The sequence below is a fragment of the Chiloscyllium punctatum genome, chromosome 13 (genome assembly GCF_047496795.1).
Source record: "Chiloscyllium punctatum isolate Juve2018m chromosome 13, sChiPun1.3, whole genome shotgun sequence".
In the NCBI taxonomy this organism is placed as follows: Eukaryota; Metazoa; Chordata; class Chondrichthyes; order Orectolobiformes; family Hemiscylliidae; genus Chiloscyllium; species Chiloscyllium punctatum.
In genome coordinates this window covers 104,094,491-104,112,324 of record NC_092751.1, presented here as the reverse complement: position 1 = coordinate 104,112,324, position 17,834 = coordinate 104,094,491, and the positions used below count along the sequence as shown (strand labels likewise).

Sequence of the window (17,834 nt, the reverse complement as noted above, 5' to 3'; positions counted from 1 at the left end):
AATTGTATAACGCAACAGAGGAACATCTAAAAACAATAATTGGAGAACTGAGAACTCGACAATGCTTCACATTGATAGTAAGGGAAAGAGGTAACCAGTGTTCCGTCTAATGTTCCTTCCAACTGCGTGGGTCTCTGAAGTCCATGAGCGGCAGTGACCTCTGGAGCAGATGGTGTTGATGCTGATTGCTGTTCATGGAGTACATTCGCAGTGACTTTATGATAATGTCAATGGACTATTCATCCAGAGACTGAGGGTTTGCATCCCACCACGGCAGATGGTGAAATTTGAATTCAGTTTGTAGAAGTCTGGAAGTTGAACAAAAAAGCTGGTCTCGTGATGACCATGAAATTCCTATCAAAATCCTAATGCTCCTCAGGGTACGAAAATCTCCTGTCCACACTTAGCCTAACCTACATGTGACTCCAGTCTAACTCTTAAATGGCCAAGCAGGTTCTCAGTCCCATGACCAAGTCTGATTAAAAGGAATGAAACCCCTCAGATGGATTACTGACATTGACCAAGACACTGAAAATGACAATGAGATACATGGCCATGTAATAGGACTATGTGGTTGTGACCAACTGGACAGATCAGGAGTGTGAGGGAATACTCCCCACTTGCCTGGACGGGGGCAGCTCCAACAACACTCAAGAGGCTTGACACCATCCAGGATAAAGCACCCTGCTTGATTGGCACCACATCCACTCTCTCCACCACCAACACTCAGTACCAGCAGTGCGTACTAGCTACAAGACACACTGCAGAAATTCACCAAAGATCCTCAGACAGCACCTTCCAAACCCACGACCACTTCCATCTAGAAGGACAAGCAGCAAACACATGGGTACACCCCCACCTTAAAGTTCCCCTCCAAGCCACTCACCATCCTGACTTGGAAATAAATCGGCATTCCTTCAGTGTCGCTGGGTCAAAATCCTGGAATTCCCTCCCCAATGGCATTGTGTGCCAACCCACAGCAGGTGGACAGCAGCGGTTGAAGAAGGCAGCTCACCAACACCTATTCAAGGGCAGCTAGGGACAGGCAGGAAATGCTGGCCACATCCCACAAGTAAATTTTTGAAAATTCATACATGACCGATAAACTGAGTACATTCTCCGTCCCCAACCTCCCGCCACTTGGCCAACTTCCTCCCTGGAGGTGAGATGCAGAAAATGTCACAGACATCCATAAGACCATATGACATAGGAGTGGAAGTAAGGCCATTCGGCCCATCGAGTCCACTCCGCCATTCAATCATGGCTGATGGGCATTTCAACTCCACTTACCCACATTCTCCCCGTAGCCCTTAATTCCTTGTGACATCAAGAATTTATCAATCTCGGCCTTGAAGACATTTAGCGTCCTGGCCTCCACTGCACTCCGCAGCAATGAATTCCACAGGCCCACCACTCTCTGGCTGAAGAAATGTCTCCGCATTTCTGTTCTGAATTTACCCCCTCTAATTCTAAGGCTGTGTCCCCGGGTCCTAGTCTCCTCACCTAACGGAAATAATTTCCTAGTGTCCACCCTTTCCAAGCCAAGTACTCTCATTGTCCCAGTGGTTTGCAGCTGGAAGTGGAGTTGTTCTGCAGATCCTCATCATTGACTCCAATCCTGTGACATCTCATGGTCAAACATGGACAAGGAAACCTCCTGCTGAATACCATGTACCAAGCACACTCCCTCATCCCTCTGCCTATGAATCAGTGCTCCTTCATGGTGAGCACCAGTTGGTGGAGGGACTGAGGGTGGCCAAGGCAGAGAATGCATGTTAAGTTCAATGTTCATCACGAAGAGTGGCTTGGCAGCTCCGCAGCCGGTGAGTCATTCCAACTGAAGGATATGGCCAGGCATGTGGCAGCTGATGGTGGGGGGGGGGAAAATGTACTCACCAGACTATCAGCCAGACAAATCTGTCCATGACAGTCCCAGTAGGAGTGACAGCCACACAGCTCTCATAGTACTTCCTTCACATTGAGGACACCCTCCATTACACCCAGAGTGGCACGGTGGCTCAATGGTTAGTAGTGCTGCCTCGAAGCACCAGGGACGTTGGTTCAAATCCAGTATCAGGCGACTGTCTGTGCAGAGTTTGCACATTCTCCCTGTGTCTGCGTGGATCTCCTCTGGGTGCTCCGGTTTCCTCCCATGGTCCAAACATTTGCATTAGCAATGGGAATTATAGGGTGGGTCTGGGTGGGATGCTCTTCAGAAGGTTGCCGTGGATGTAATGGGCTGAATGGCCTGCTCCCACAGGATTCTGTACAGGTCAGTATTGATTTCAAACCACAGAACTATAGAAAAGTGACAGCACAGGAAGAGGCTATTAAGTCCATTGAGTCTGCATGCACCAACTAAATAAACTAGCTAGCCGTTTCTTATCCCACCTTCCAGCCCGGTCCCATAGCCTTGCAGATTCCAGGACTTCAAGGTCAGATCCAGGATTCTGTTTGAGGAATTGAGGGTTTCTGTCTTAATCACTAAAGTGGACAGTAAATTACAAACCCCCACCACCCTCTGGGTAAAAACTGTTTCTTCTTGTAATCACCTAATCTGTGCCACTTGGTAATTTATCCCTTCTCTTGGAGATCATTCCCTGAGCACTGTATCCAACCTCCTTATTTTTCTGGATGCCCTGATTAAGTGACCCCTCAATTTTCTCTGTTCAAGGGAAAACAACCTGAGCCTATCCAATCTTTCGTCAAATCTGCAATTTTCAGGCCCTGTCAACTTTCTTATAAATCTCCTCTGTACTTTCTCTCAAGCTATTATGTCCTTCCTGTACACGCAAACATACAAACTAGGAGCACGAATAGGCCATTCAGCCCCTCAGCCTGCTCTACCAATCAATAAGATCATGGCCGATCTCCCGCTTACCTCTTACTGAACAGAAATCTATCCACCTCGTCCTTTGAAATATTCAAGGAGTCTGCTTCCTCCGCCTTTTCAGGAAGAGAGTTCCAAAGACTCTCAACCCTCTGAGAGAAAAGATTTAGCCTTATCTCCGTTTGAAATGGGTAACCCTTGATTTTGTAAAAATAGTTACCTCTAATTCTAAATTCTTCCATGAGAGGAAATCTCCTTTCTACATCGATTAAGTGTGTGTGTTTTTGACTGTGTTTTATTGTGTCTTTGTGTGTGTTTGTGTCTATGACTGCGTGGCAGTATGTGAATGAGTGTTTGTGACTCAGTGTGTATGTGTCTGAGGGTGTGTGTGTGTGTGTGTTAGTGCCTCTGTGTGTCTGTGTTATATTGTGTGTCTGTGTTACATTCCTGCTTTTATGTCAGGTATTAAATCTATGTAATGCAGGAAAGCATCTTGTATGCCTTCTTTAATGCCTTCTCTGCCTATCCTGCTAAATTTAGGAACCTGTGGATATGAACTCCAAGTTCTCTCACTTCCTCCATCCCACCTTTTATTGTGTATTCCCTTGCCGTGTGTGTCCTCCCCAAATGCACAATGTTACATTTTCCTGCATTGAGTTTCGTTTGCCACTTTCACCCAATCAATAAGTGACTGATATCATCTTGCAATCGACTGTCATCCTCTTAACTATCAACTGCATGGCTACATTATTTTATCATCTGAAAATTTTCCAATCATGCCTCCCACATTCTAAATCATAAATGTGTATTTCAGCCAGCAAGGCAGATAACACTGACCCTGGGGAATACTATTGGAAAATATGTTCTATTCACAAAAGCAACCATCGACCATTACCCTGTGTATGTGGCATCTCGAGATTGGGCATCCATGAGGTGCTGTGGGCCATCAGCAGGAGCTGAATCATACTTCCAACACAATCTAGAACCTCATGGTCCTGCATATCCCCCCACTCGAACATTACCATCAAGCTAGTGAATCAACTCTAGCTCAATGGAGAGGGCATGCCAGGAACACCATCGGGCATACCTGAAAATAAGATGTCAACCTGGTGAAGCTGCCAGACACAAAACTCACTGCCATGCCAAGCAACATTAAGCCTAGTAATCCCACACCAACAGTCAGAGCAAAACTCTACAGTCCTGTCACATCCTGTCATGAATGGTTGTGGACAATTAAACAATTCATTGTGATAGAAAGATCTACATGTCTCCCAATCCTCAAAGATAGAAGTGCCTGACACCTCTGTAAAAGATAAGGTAAAGGATTTGCAACAGTTTTAAACCAGGAGCACTGAGTGGGTGGTTCATCTCAGCCTCCTCCTGAGATCTCCAATACCCAGGTGCCAATTATCAAACTATTTTGATTCACTTCATGTGATATTCAGAAATGGCAGTAGGTATTTGATATAATCCCCTACAATATTCCAAACAAAACGTATGGTCCAGAGCCTGCTGCTCTCCTCGCCAAGCTGCTGTCCTGCAGTGACAACAAGACCAAATGCTGATGTAATTTGTTTACACAAAGCAGGGCAGATCCAACCCAGACAATTACCAGCCCACCAGGTAATGTGTACCATCTACAAGATGCACTGTAACAACTCACCAAGGTTTCTCAGAACAATACCCTCCAAATCCACGACCTCTACCACCTGGAGGGCGGCTGATACGTAGGAATACCACCCCCTGGCAAGCTCAATCTCCAAGTCATATATCATCTGACTTGGAAATAAATTGCCATCCCTTTATTGTCATTTTTTTTCCAGCATTTCCAACATTACATGGACTGCAGCAGTTCAAGAAGGCAGTTCAGCACTACCTTCTCAAGGTCACTTGGGGATGGGCAATAAATGCTGGCCCAACATGCAATACATGCAACTCTGAATGAATTTAAAACAAGATGGAGTGAAGATAATTGATTACAATTATCCTTTAAGCTGTACTGTATGGAAGGCTGGTTAAAAAGGTGAACTGAGATTTGTGACGTTAAAAATCCTGCAACACCAGGTTATAGTCCAACAGGTTTATTTGGAAGCACTAGTTTTTGGAGCGCTGCTCCTTCACACAACCACCTGATGAAGGAGCAGCGCTCCAAAAGCTAGTGCTTCCAAATAAACCTGTTGGGCTGTAACTTGGTGTTGGGTGATTTTTAATTTTGTCCACCCCGGTCCAACACCGGCTCCTCCACATCGAAATTTGTGAAGATATTCGCAATACTTTTCACGCACGAGGGAAAGAAATTCTCAGCTTCCCATCCAAGTAGGGAATAAACAGGAACAGAGTAACATCCGTGCACTTTCAGTAAAGAACGTTTAATGAATTAAGTGAACATTTCCCCTAATGGGCTTTGCCTTCATTTGTTACTTCATTTATAATCCAACAGGTGATTATTACTATTGAAGATGAAAATGACAACAGCCCAGTGTTTGATGCCACTTCCGATTCCTCTGTGGAGATTCCAGAGGATGCTGCTGTTGGGAAGCGGGTGGCTGTTGTCTTTGCCCATGATCTGGATGCAGGGAAGAATGGAATGGTGAGTACCACCTCATTCTCAGCGTGTTATTCCAGAACAGGATTTTTCTACCTGGCTTGCATCCGGAACCTGTTATATCGGCAAAAAGCTGTTAACCTCAGGAATCTTCCAAGTGCTGATAACAAATAGGCTCTCCTCGACCTTTACGCCCCTCAAAATTGTTTCTGTGGTTGGTACGCTTGCCTTTATTGGTCAGTGCATTGAGTAAGGGAGTTGGGAGGTCATGTTGTTTCATCCACTTTTGAAATTAACGCATTCAGTTTGCGTCTCCTGCAAATGGGAAGATGTTGTGAAACTTGAAAGGGTTCAGAAAGGATTGACGAGGATGTTGCCATAGTTGGAGGATTTGAGCTATAAGGAGAAGTTAGGACTATTTTCCCTGGAGTGTCGGAGGCTAAGGAGTGATCTTATAGAGGTTTATAAAATCATGAGGGATATGGATAGGATAAATAGACAAAGTCTCTTCCCTGGGGTTGGGGAGTCCAGAACTAGAGGGCATAGGTTTAGGGTGAGAGGGGAAAGATATAAAAGGGACCTGAGGGGCAACATTTTTAAGCGGAGCAAGTGTATTAAATGAGCTGTCAGAGGAAGTGGTGAAGGCTGGTACAATTACAACATTTAAAAGGCATCTGGATGGGTATATGAATAGGAAGGGTTTAGAGGGATATGGGCCAAGTGCTGGCAAATGGGATTAGATCAGTTTAGAATATCTGGTTGGCATGGACAAATTGAACCGAAGGATCTGTTTTGATGCTGTTCGTCTCTATGACTGTATGAAAGCAAGTCTTTGGACTATAGGCCAGATCAGGTTAGCAGGAGAGTATTCAACCATGCTTCAGACTTGAGATTAATAACATACTTGCTCCAAGAGTGTGTAATAACATCTCGATGCAAGTAATAACAGGTTGATTTGAAATATAGACATGAATGGTAAAGGAAAAAGTTGACTTCAGCATTGCCGGTGTCAACCTTGTGAATCAACTTGGGAGCAATGGTGGGTGGGAGGGAATGAGAGAGAGAGTGAGAGGACAATCAGGAAATCCGTCACGAACTGTGCAGAAAATTACAGAACTCATTGTAAAAGAATGCTCCACATTTAGCCCCATCTGCAATGATGGGGGGAGACCAGCACATCAGTGCGAAATATCGGGCTAAATCCTCAACAATCTTCAGCCAGAAATGCCGAGTGGATGATCCATCTCAGCTTCTTCCAGTGGTCCCCAGCATCACAGATCCGAGGTTTTAATTAATTTAATTCTCTCCACATGCCATTCAGAAATGTGGGCGGCACGGTGGCACAGTGGTTAGCACTGCTGCCTCACAGCGCCAGAGACCCGGGTTCAATTCCCGCCTCAGGCGACTGACTGTGTGGAGTTTGCACATTCTCCCCGTGTCTGCGTGGGTTTCCTCCGGTGTGCTCCGGTTTCCTCCCACAGTCCAAAGATGTGCAGGGCAGGTGAATTGGCCATGCTAAATTGCCCGTAGTGTTAGGTACGGGGTAAATGTAGGGGAATGGGTGGGTTGCGCTTCGGCGGGGCGGTGTGGACTTGTTGGGCCGAAGGGCCTGTTTCCACACTGTAAGTAATCTAATCTAATCTAAAATGGCTGGATACTGCAAAGGCTATGAGCTCTTAATAGCATTCTCTCAGTTTACTTTATAACCTAAGATGTCAATGATCTGTTTCCATTTTTATCATGCAAAAACAACGTTGTGTTTTTACATACTGCAGGTTAACTTCACCATTCTGTCTGGAAATATAAACAAAACATTCAGGATTAGCACAGCTAACAGTAGCCGCGGAGAGATCTACCTCGCTCGACGTTTGGATCGAGAACAAATTGATCGATATGTTTTGACTGTAAGTTCAGTGGCTGTCACTGTGCAGCCATTTACCAAAGGTGAAGGTCAGAGATTCATGAAGACAGTTCATGTATTTGGTCCTTGTTTATTCAGTGAGGTTTCTCACTGATGTTCGGCAATTCACTGATGACATCACAGCTCAAAAGCAACAAGAGCTGTCTTTTTTTTTAATGCACATCCTTCAGAATAATTGGGACAGACAAGATTACGAGGGGCAAACACAGGAAGTGCTGGAGGAACTCAGCAGGTCTGGCGGAGAGAGAAACAGAGTTAACGATTCGAGTCCAGAACTGGAAAATCCTAGAATATACTTGGGTATCTTGACGGGACAACTGTGGTGAGGTTGTTTCACCTTGTGGGAGACCCTGGAACCACAGAGCGTAATCTCAAAGTAAGGGGTCACCCACTGAAGACAGGGATGAGGTGGAATCTCTTCTCTCAGAGGGTGGTGAATCTGTGGAATTGTTTACTGCAGACAGCTGTCGAGGCTGGGTCATTACGTACATTCAAGGCTGAGATAGATGTTTAATGATTGAGGGAAGTAAGGGTTTTGGAAAGTCAGCAGGAAGTGGAGTTGAGATCAGGCATGATTAGGTTAGATACCCTACAGTATGGAAACAGGCCCTTCGGCCCAACAAGTCCATACCAACCCTCCGAAGAGTAACCCACCCAGACCAATTCTCCTACTGTATACTTACCCCTAACTAATGCACCTAACACTACAGGCAATTTAGCATGGCCAATCCACCAGACCTGCACATCTTTGGACTGTGGGAGGAAACCGGTGCACCCGGAGGAAACCCACGCAGACACGGGGAGAATGTGCAAACTCCACACAGACAGTCGCCCGAGGCTGGAATCAAACCTGGGACCCTGATGCTGTGAGGCAGCAGTGCTAACCACTGAGCCACTGTACCACCCCGAGATTGGATGGATTGGCGGAACAGGCTTGAGGGGCTGTATTGCCTGCCCCTGCTCCTGGTATTATGTTCTCAATCAGTAAGAAAATCAAGGGTTATGAGGAAAATGGAGTTGAGTATTATCAGAGCAGCCATGATCTCATTGAGTGGAGGAGCAGATTTGATGGACTGATTGCTCCTATTGATAGCAGTATTCTTTTAGCAACATGCATAATGGGCACTCCCCCCAGCCTTTAATGTTCGCCATTCTGGATTCTGGAAAGCTGCCTCCGTTTACACCCATTAGCAACAATATCGCTAACGCTGGGCTCATATAGTGCCAGTCACAACTCAGGAGGAAACATTCTCATCAAAAGCTCCTCCGAATGGATTCAGTAATTAGCTGACCCTTGGGTATCAGAATGACCCCAGCTGGGCCGAGGAAGAGTAGAAGACCCATAATTGGGGTCTTGGGAAGGGGCAGTCAGTTATAGTCCCTGATCCTGAGTGTGGGACAGAGAGACGCAAAGGACAATGAGGAAGCCCAGAGAAAAATATTCATGTGTTGCGACACACCTTTTGACGTGCCCTGATGTTAAAAACGGTCGGTGTTTTTAAGCAATATAAAGACCGAAAGAACTGCGGATGCTGGAAATCAGAAAAAAAACAGAAATTGCTGAAAAGGCTCACCAGATCAGGCAGCATCTGTGGAGAGAAATCAGAATTAACGTTTCAGGTCCAGTGACTACCTCAGAAATCCTCATATTTTGTTTTTGTTTTGAGATTTTGAGCCATGGATTTTGACACTTGATGGGATTTAGAAGAATGAAGGGGGATCTAAGTGAAACAAACAGAATATTGAATGGCCTGAACAGAGTGAATGTTGGGAAGGTATTTCCATTGGTAGGAGAGACTAGGACCCGAAGACACAGCCTTGGAGTGATGGGGAAGACCGTTTAGAACCAAGATAAGGAGAAACTTCTTCAGCCAGTGAGTGATGAATCTATGGAATTCATTGCCACAGAATGCTTTGGAGGCCTGGTCATTGAGTATATTTAATACTGAGATAGATAGGTTCTTGAATATCAATTTGTGAATGAGTTATACTTGGTCGCCTGTCATTGCTGCTCAGCCCTCATCTGTTCGTGTCACATGTTGGGATGATTAATTTAGACATTGCATGTGTTTAGATGTTAATTAAAATCCAACTGCTCCAATCATTCCCACTGTTCACCAAACTGAGATTCCGATGAAATCCCTTGTTCCAATTACCTCATGGCAAAAGAGTTGTAAATACCATCCTTGGAGTCTTGTTCCCAGTATGGCTATTCCCAGAGCATGGAAACTGTATTACCACAGAGAGAAAACGGGAGAATGAGGTTGAGAAGCTTCTCATTCCTGATGAAGGGCTTATGCCCGAGAGGTTGACTCTCTTGCTGTTCAGATGCTGCCTGACCTGCTGTGCTTCTCCAGCATCATACTTTTCAACAACAACTGAGAAACCTATCAGCCATGATTGAATGGCGGAGCAGACTCGATGGGCTGAATGATCTAATTTCTGCTCCTATGTCTTATGGTCTTCATTCCCTTGAATCTTCTCCTAAACAGGCAGCGTAACTTGGGTGGAAATTGAGAGGAACCCAGATAAATCTGCCAGCTTCCACTGAGGTTATTGTGACCAGTGGGGAAGAGTCCTGAGGATAATAGTATCTTTGTCGAGGAAATTATTTAAGATGGTATTTTCTTGAATGAACACAAGTAGAGAGATTAACACCAGATCACTGCAGGGCTACATTTGAGGTGGCATGGAGGCTCAGTGGTTAGTACTGCTGCCTCACAACACCATGGTCCCAGGTTCGATTCCAGCCTCGGGTGACTGTTTGTGTGGAGTTTGCACATTCTCCCCGTCACAGGTCATGTGAGTTGGCCATACTAATTGGCCATAGTGTTAGATGCATTAGTCAGAGGGAAATGGGTCTGGGTGGGTTACTCTTCAGAGGGTCGGTGTGGACTTGTTGGGCTGAAGGGCCCGTTTCCACACTGTCGGGAATCTAATCCAATCTATATGTATTTCTTTGGAAATATAAACCGGGAAAAATGGACATTTGAACATTGCTGTGTTACAGAGAATGAACTAGTTGGATTTGCTAGATTTGATAGTTTTCTGGGAGAGGCAGGCACCAGGAGCCTTGCTGAGCTGGAAAACTGCCTGGCAAAAGCTGTTGGAATTAAGTTGCGGTTTGTTACTGAACTGAGCATGAGCAGTTTAACTCAGAGCTCTGGAAAACCAGGTCTGTGTCTCTTTCTTCCTCGGTAAGCTGAAGAAAAGCAGTACTCAAAAACACTGAAAAGAAGAATATCTAACTCAAGCAAAGACCTGGGTCCAACCAACCAGCTTCAGAATTGAGGATCTTCTACAGTTAAAAACCACAGGACATCATAGGGCATCCAGGGCAGCTCAGTGGTTAGCACTGCTGCCTCACAGCACCAGGAACCTGGGTTCGAATCCAGCCTCGGGTGACTGTGTGGAGTTTGCACATTCTCCCTGTGTCTGTGTGGGTTTCCTCCGGGTGCTCCGGTTTCCTCCCACAGTCCAAAGATGTGCAGGTCAGGTGAATTGGCCATGCTAAATTGCCCGTAGTGTTAGGTGCTTTAGTAGGGAGTAGGGCAATGAGTCTGAGTGGGTTACTCTTCGGAGGGTTTATGTGGACTTGTTGAAGGGCCTGTTTCCATACTGTAGGGTATCTAATCATTGCCAAAAAATGAAATGGAAGGACCTATGAGAAAGTCACTTCATGGTTTGAACTCTTGATCCACAAGTGTCTGTTTCCACACACAGTGTTTCTGCAGGATCGTCAGTCTTGTCTGTCCTATTTATGAATGAAGGTGCACGTTAGGATTTAAAATGGGAATAGCTTAAGTTTGCGTTGTAGTAACTAATAATTTATTTTTCCACTTGTTAAAGAGTACACTGATTTATCATATGTTTTGGAGTTTTCTTTGTTTATTATTTAAACTTGGTATGAGTTTATTTTGCCCTAGATATCAGTCAAAGTCAGGCAATTTAGCCATGGATTCAGTTGGTCATTTAAACATTATTGTGATGGCTTGCAAAATAGTGGGTTTTGACTCCCAGTACATTCAGCCCATCAGGGTTCCCAGCAGCAGCGAACAATGCCGACTGGGCTAGAGGATGTGACATTTCCTTTTCTTTCAGATTCAAGCCTTGGACAATGGATCACGTCCTCGGAGGATAAATCACGTTTTAACCATCACAGCCATCGATGTCAATGACAATGCCCCAGTTATCGCAAATGCTGGAAGCTACAACATCAGCATTTATGAGGTAAAGTCTGCTGTACGGGATTCTGTGTAAACATTAGGTGTTAATGGAACAAACTGAAACAATTATGAACATCACCAAGATCTACTAAACATTTCTGTACATGCATGAATTGATAAGTTTAAATTGTATTGCTAACAATGATCCTCATAACTTAATCAAACTTAGATCCTGCCTGGTGAGTTAATCCAGACCTTATGGGATATTTTAAACAGGTTAATGGAAATTATTGTACCAGGACATACCCGCATTCTGTTAGCCCCCACATTGATTTGTTAACACTATCTCACACTGTGTTATTAAGGCACATGTCTTAAAAGTAAACTTGAGGTGATCACTTAGGAAATGAGGAGGAAACACATTGTAATGGAAAAGATAGTGAAAGGCTGAAGGAGAGAAAGGGAAAAGCTGAAAGGCAAGTTAAAATTTGGTGACAGGGTCAGTGACAGAAGGGACGTAGGGGTTCAATGTGAAATCTGAGGGAATCGGATGTTGACAGTGCTCAGTGAAGGAGGACTCAGGAATGCAACAATCAGAGTTTAAGAGCTGGGAGAAGATTTACCTATATCCGAAACATCAACGAAAGAAAGTTTAAAAACTCAAATTTATTAGCACTTTATTGTATCCTGAGATTAGCCCTAAGGGGAGGCAATAGCCCAGTGATGTTATCCAGAAACCCAGATACTATTCTGGAAACCCAGGTTCAAACCTTGCCACAGCAGATGGTGAGACTTGAATCCAATAAAAATCTCAAATTAGGAATCCATTGATGATCAGGTAACTGTTGCTGAGTATAGGGGAAAGATCCATCTGGTTCACTAATGTCCTTTAAAGAAGGAAATCTGCCATCCTTACCTGGTCTGACCTACATGTAACTGCAGACCCACAGCAATGTGGTTGACTCTGAACTGCCCAGTGGGATGGGCAATAAATGTTACCTCGCCAGAGACGCCCTCATCCATGAATAAAAAGAAGCCTTTTATAACAAGGGCTCACTGTTTTTCTTTTCAAAAATATACTTTATTCATAAAAATAGCTTTGTATATGTACATAGTCATGAAAGCAGTTTGGTTCTGTTCAACGAAACAAACAAACATTGGAGTTTGACTTGATCCAAACAAACCAAAGACATCTCTTCCTGTATTTACATACATTTGAGGCACAAGACCTCACTGTTGCTCATGGGCAAATCCAGCAACCCAATAACACACAAGACAGAGAGGACATGAGTAGCCAGGGTGATCTGTTTTCAGTGGTAGTGACTGAAGGGATATCGCTTCTCTTCAGCACATGCAGCAAGAGGGACAAAAGACTGTGAATCCCACCCCCCCCCCCCCCCCCAAAACCCCCACCACAAGGATTTATCATCTCAGTGGACCAAAAAAAAACAATTTGGACTATTGCCAGTTCCTTTTTTTAATTGGATCACTGGCTTGATAGTTGGTTTATTTACAGGATGCAGTATAACTTACCTCGGCCTCCTGCCAGTGTCCCAGTAGTTTCACTTTACATACAATCTAGTTACTAACTGATAGCTGTCCCTTGCCTGTGTATCTGTGTTTGTGCCATGAACATATCTGACTCAAGTCTGGCCAGTACTTGCTATTGGAGAAGACAAGTATCAGACAGGTTATGGGGAAGAGTTGAGAGCTAAGTTGCTGGAAAGGATATCTCTCTCCAGCAGCAGCAAGTGAAGCAGTGATATTTGCAAAACACAGCAGCCGAACATCAAGACATTGAGAAAGGTTTTGCTCCTCAAACTTCAGCTCGCTGCTTGTCAGGTTATTTCTCTGCAGAAAATTGGCTGCTTTTTTAAAAATTTTAACATGAAATGCCTTGAACACAAACAGCATCTGCTTTCTTATAATTTCACACCTGAGGAGAGAATTTCACACCCCTCTGCTCCAGATTAGAGAGTCACAGCTGATTGCTTCTTGCCTGCATTATAAACCTGTTTGCAGTTCAACATTATGCATGCTCAAAAAAGGACCATTTTTTTCCAATTGATTATTTTTTGATGAACAAACATTAAACTTTGTCCTTTATTTCAAGGTTGTTAAGTTTCCACATTGAATTGTGATGCAGTCTACTGTCGAACCACGATAATTAGAATACAAATCGGAAAAGAAACATTATGATTTGCATTCTCGTATAAATCAAGCGATGAAAGGGATGTACCAAGGATTGGAAGTTTTTCCTGTCTTTGCATCAACTTCATGCTTTAAGTAGTGAGGGAAGACGGTAACATTTAACTCGAAGGTTGAAATCTTAGAATCATGCTCAAATCTTTGCTATTGACGATTTTTTCAAATCCAACAGGCTTTAGTTTATGAAATCCATATGGTGTATATTATACCTGATTGTTAAGAGGCCTTGTGGACATCAGAGTTGAGTGAGGAGATATATATCTGTAAAGTTTCATTCTGTGAATACATATATTCCAAGTTAAAAAATAGAGACCTTGTGATGCATTAAATGGCATCTCTATCACGGACCCAGTAACTCAGGGTTCAAGTCCCATTCCAATATAACACAGTAAAACAAGTCGATTTTCAATCTGTAAATCCCTCGCGAATAATTCCTGACATGCCCAAACACATGGGAGTGTAGGCATGTGAAAAACGCACACAGAGTCCCCCTGCCAGTCATTCCATCCCAACTGTTCATATTTAATGTGTTCAGTTGGGTGCTACTATGTTTTTACTGGCAGGGCATTTTGCAAACTGAGAACATGCAGAAATTTCAGGGGGCGTCAGATTGACGTAGCCAAAGTTTTTCCAACAGTGTAAAAGTCAGGAAGTATCATCCAACTCACCCCACTTCTCCCCACCCCACCCCACCCACACACACACACACACACACACACACACATGCTGGTATACACACAGGCACACACTCACACAGTGGGCACACACATATCTGATTCTTAACATTGACTACATAGGAGATCTCTGAAGTCAACAAAGGTCAGAAGTCAAACGTCACCAGGTTACAGGCCAACAGGTTTATTTGAGATCACAAGTTTTCAGAGTACTGCCCCTTTGATCATCTGACCTGGTGTCATGTGATTTCTGACCTTGTCCACCCCAGTCCAACACCGGCACCTCCACGTCAACAAAGAAATCTTCAGCCTCTCCATTCTGCTCCATCCACATTCCATGTGAAGATGAAGTTTAATTCAGATAAATGCAAGATGCTGCATTTTGGGAAAGCAAATCTTAGCAGGACTTACACTTCATGGTAAGGTCCTAGGGAGTGTTGAGACCTTTGTTGAACAAAGAGACTTTGGATTGCAGGTTGATAGCTCCTTGAAAGTGAAGTCGCAGATAGGTAAGATAGTGAAGAAGGCGTTTGGTATGCTTTCCTTTATTGGTCAGAGCATTGATTACAAGAGTTGGGAGGTCATGTTGCTGTACAGGACATTGGTAAGGCCACTTTTGGAATATTGCGTGAAATTTTGGTCTCCTTCCTATCAGAAGGATGTTGTGAAACTTGAAAGAGCTCAGAAAAGATTTACAAGGATGTTGCCAGGGTTGGAGGATCTGAGCTATAGGGTGAGGCTGAACAGGCTGGGGCTGTTTTCCCTGGAGCGACGGAGGCTGAGGGGTGACCTTATAGAGGTTTACAAAATTATGAGGAGCATGGATAGGATAAATAGACAAAGTCTTTTCCCTGGGGTGGGGGGAGTCCAGAACTAGAGGGCATAGGTTTAGGGTGAGAGGGGAAAGATATAAAAGAGACCTAAGAGGCAACTTTTTCACACAGAGGGTGGTACGTGTATGGAATGAGCTGCCAGAGGATGTGGTGGAGGCTGGTACAATTGCAACATTTAAGAGGCATTTGGATGGGTATATGAATAGGAAGGGTTTGGAGGGATATGGGCCGGGTGCTGGCAGGTTGGACTAGATTGAGTTAGGATATCTGGTCGGCATGGACGGGTTGGACCGAAGGGTCTGTTTCTGTGCTGTACATCTCTGTGACTCCTCATTCATCATTTTCTTCCTTGGGAGAGATTGAAGACACGCCACACATTTTTCTCACACTCCCACCTACACGTTGGGCCTTCAAAATCTACTCCTGTGGTAAAAGGAGGAAACTTTATTAATAGGATTTAAACTCTACCAGCAGGCAAGGGGGGATTTGTGCCTATTTCTGCAGGGCATTAGCCTAGTCCTCTGGATTACTGGAACAGAGACATTACCAATACCCCACTGGAAGGGAAGGACAGGAACAGGAAAAAAACGAGGCAGACTCTCAGTTATCGCAGAGTTGGCAGATACCTCAACTCCACCTCTGAGGATCATAATATAGAGAGAATCACAAAATATAAGAGGCAATTCAGCCCATCAAGTCAATATCGCCACTTTGCCACCTTTGATCCAAATACTATGACACCCTTAACCAACAGGAATCTGTCTGTCTCCATATTAAGGCCTTCAACTGATCTCAGACAAATAAACAGCCTTTTCAACATCATTCTACTACCTCTCCCCCTGAATAGCTGAGCTCAAATTTTAAGATAGTGTGGGTTCCAATATTATAAGATAGCTTCTCTGTATCAACCCCAGAAAACCCAGAAATCATTCTAATAGTATGATTAAAGTTGCCCCTCTACCTTCTAAACAGAAGGGCATCAAAACCCAAACTTTTTCTCTTTATCGTCAAACTTTAATCCTTTCAGCTCCACATTATCCAAGCCCATGCTAACCTCTTAAGAAAGTGCCCAAACTAACCACAGTGCGGCAGCTCCCACTGCCTGCTGGGTTGTGCCTGCCACTTTTCTGGGTTCCCGTTAACACCTTCTGTGCACTTTCCAGAATGTTGGAGGAGGTACCTCAGTGACCAGAGTGAGAGCCACTGACGCGGACACTGGCCTTAATGCCGTGCTCTATTACTACATCACCCACGGAAATGAAGACCTCACCTTCCGGATTGACAGGTTGTCGGGAGAGATTGTCACACGCCCATCGCCGCCAGATCGGGAGAGACAGGCCTTCTACAAGCTGACGGTAACAGTGGAAGACGATGGGACACCTTCACTCTCAGTAAGTGTTCTTCCTTCTTGTACCCCAGGTGTGTCTAGAATGACAGCAGCACAGAAGGAGGCCACTCAGTCCTTCATGCTTGTGCTAGCGACTTGGTCACAGGTTATCCAATCAGAATGACTGGAACAGCCTTTCAGTAATATCTTTAGTGCACTGATATGTCTCACAGTTTGTTCAACTGTTTCGGGGCTCTTGCTGCATATGCTGACATTTGCTTTTAGATATTTATCCAAGTTCCTTTTGAATGGTTGAGTTATGTCTCACAGATTTGTCTTTAAGTCATATGTTTGTGATAAAATCACTGCATCACAGCATGAGACCTGAAGGTATAAATTTTATCCCAGGATCATTTGTTGCATGACCCCTGACTGAAACCATGCTCGTCTGTGTAACCTAATGGTCTGGTGTTCACTCAGATACTTCAGCGCCTGCGAATGTAACATTTGTACATATCAACAAGCAGTACTGTAACAAACTTGTCAAATAAAATCACAGTGTTGGAAATGCGCAATAACAGAGATTGGAAATTAAAACAGAAATTGCTGGAGAAACTCAGCAGGTCTGGCAGCATCCATGGAGAGAGAAACTGAGTTCACGTTTCAAGTCCAGTGACCCTTCTTTGGAACAACATTTGTTGGATGCTTCAATATCGCTGGAACCACACCAGTTTCTTATCTTACAAAAGATAATCATTGCCACATTAGGTAAAACAGCCTGTTCAAGGAGAAATCATACCATGATAATTTGCCAACTCTTTCAAGGCAACCCTCACAGATCGCAAAACTTTATTGTGTGTAAAAGAAAACACAATTTGATTTGATTTGATTTGATTAATTATTGTTAAATGTGCCTAAGTACAGTGAAAAGTTTTGTTTTGCATGCAGCACAGTCATGTCATACCATACAAAGCTCACAGGGTAATTAAACAGAGGAATACAAGGAATACAAGGTTATGGTTGCAAAGAAGGTGCTCAAAGAGCAAGATCAGCATTAGAGTAGAAATTTGAGAGGTCCATTCCAGATGTGTAAATACAGCGGGAAGAAGCTGTTCTTGAACCTATCTTCTGCCTGAAGGAAGAGGTTGGAAGAGATTATAACCAGGATAGAAGGGGTCTTTGATGATATTGGCAGCCTTTCCAAGCCAGCAAGAAGTATAGATGGATTCGATGGATGGAACATTGGTTTGTGTGATGAGCTGGGCTGTGTTCACAGCTCTTTGTCGCTTCTTCTGGTCCTGGGCTGAGCCTTACCAAGCTGTGATGCATC

The 17,834-nt window shown here is 44.1% G+C and overlaps 1 protein-coding gene across 1 annotated transcript in view; it reads left to right on the top strand.

The window, feature by feature from the left end:
* Positions 1-17,834, top strand: part of cdh23 (cadherin-related 23) — a 967,008-nt gene that overhangs the window by 745,555 nt on the left and 203,619 nt on the right. Inside the window, exons 33-36 of the mRNA XM_072583543.1 lie at positions 5,271-5,420; positions 7,151-7,279; positions 11,398-11,526; positions 16,341-16,568. Coding sequence (XP_072439644.1) covers positions 5,271-5,420; positions 7,151-7,279; positions 11,398-11,526; positions 16,341-16,568 — 636 coding nt within the window. The remainder of the gene's footprint in view (positions 1-5,270; positions 5,421-7,150; positions 7,280-11,397; positions 11,527-16,340; positions 16,569-17,834) is intronic.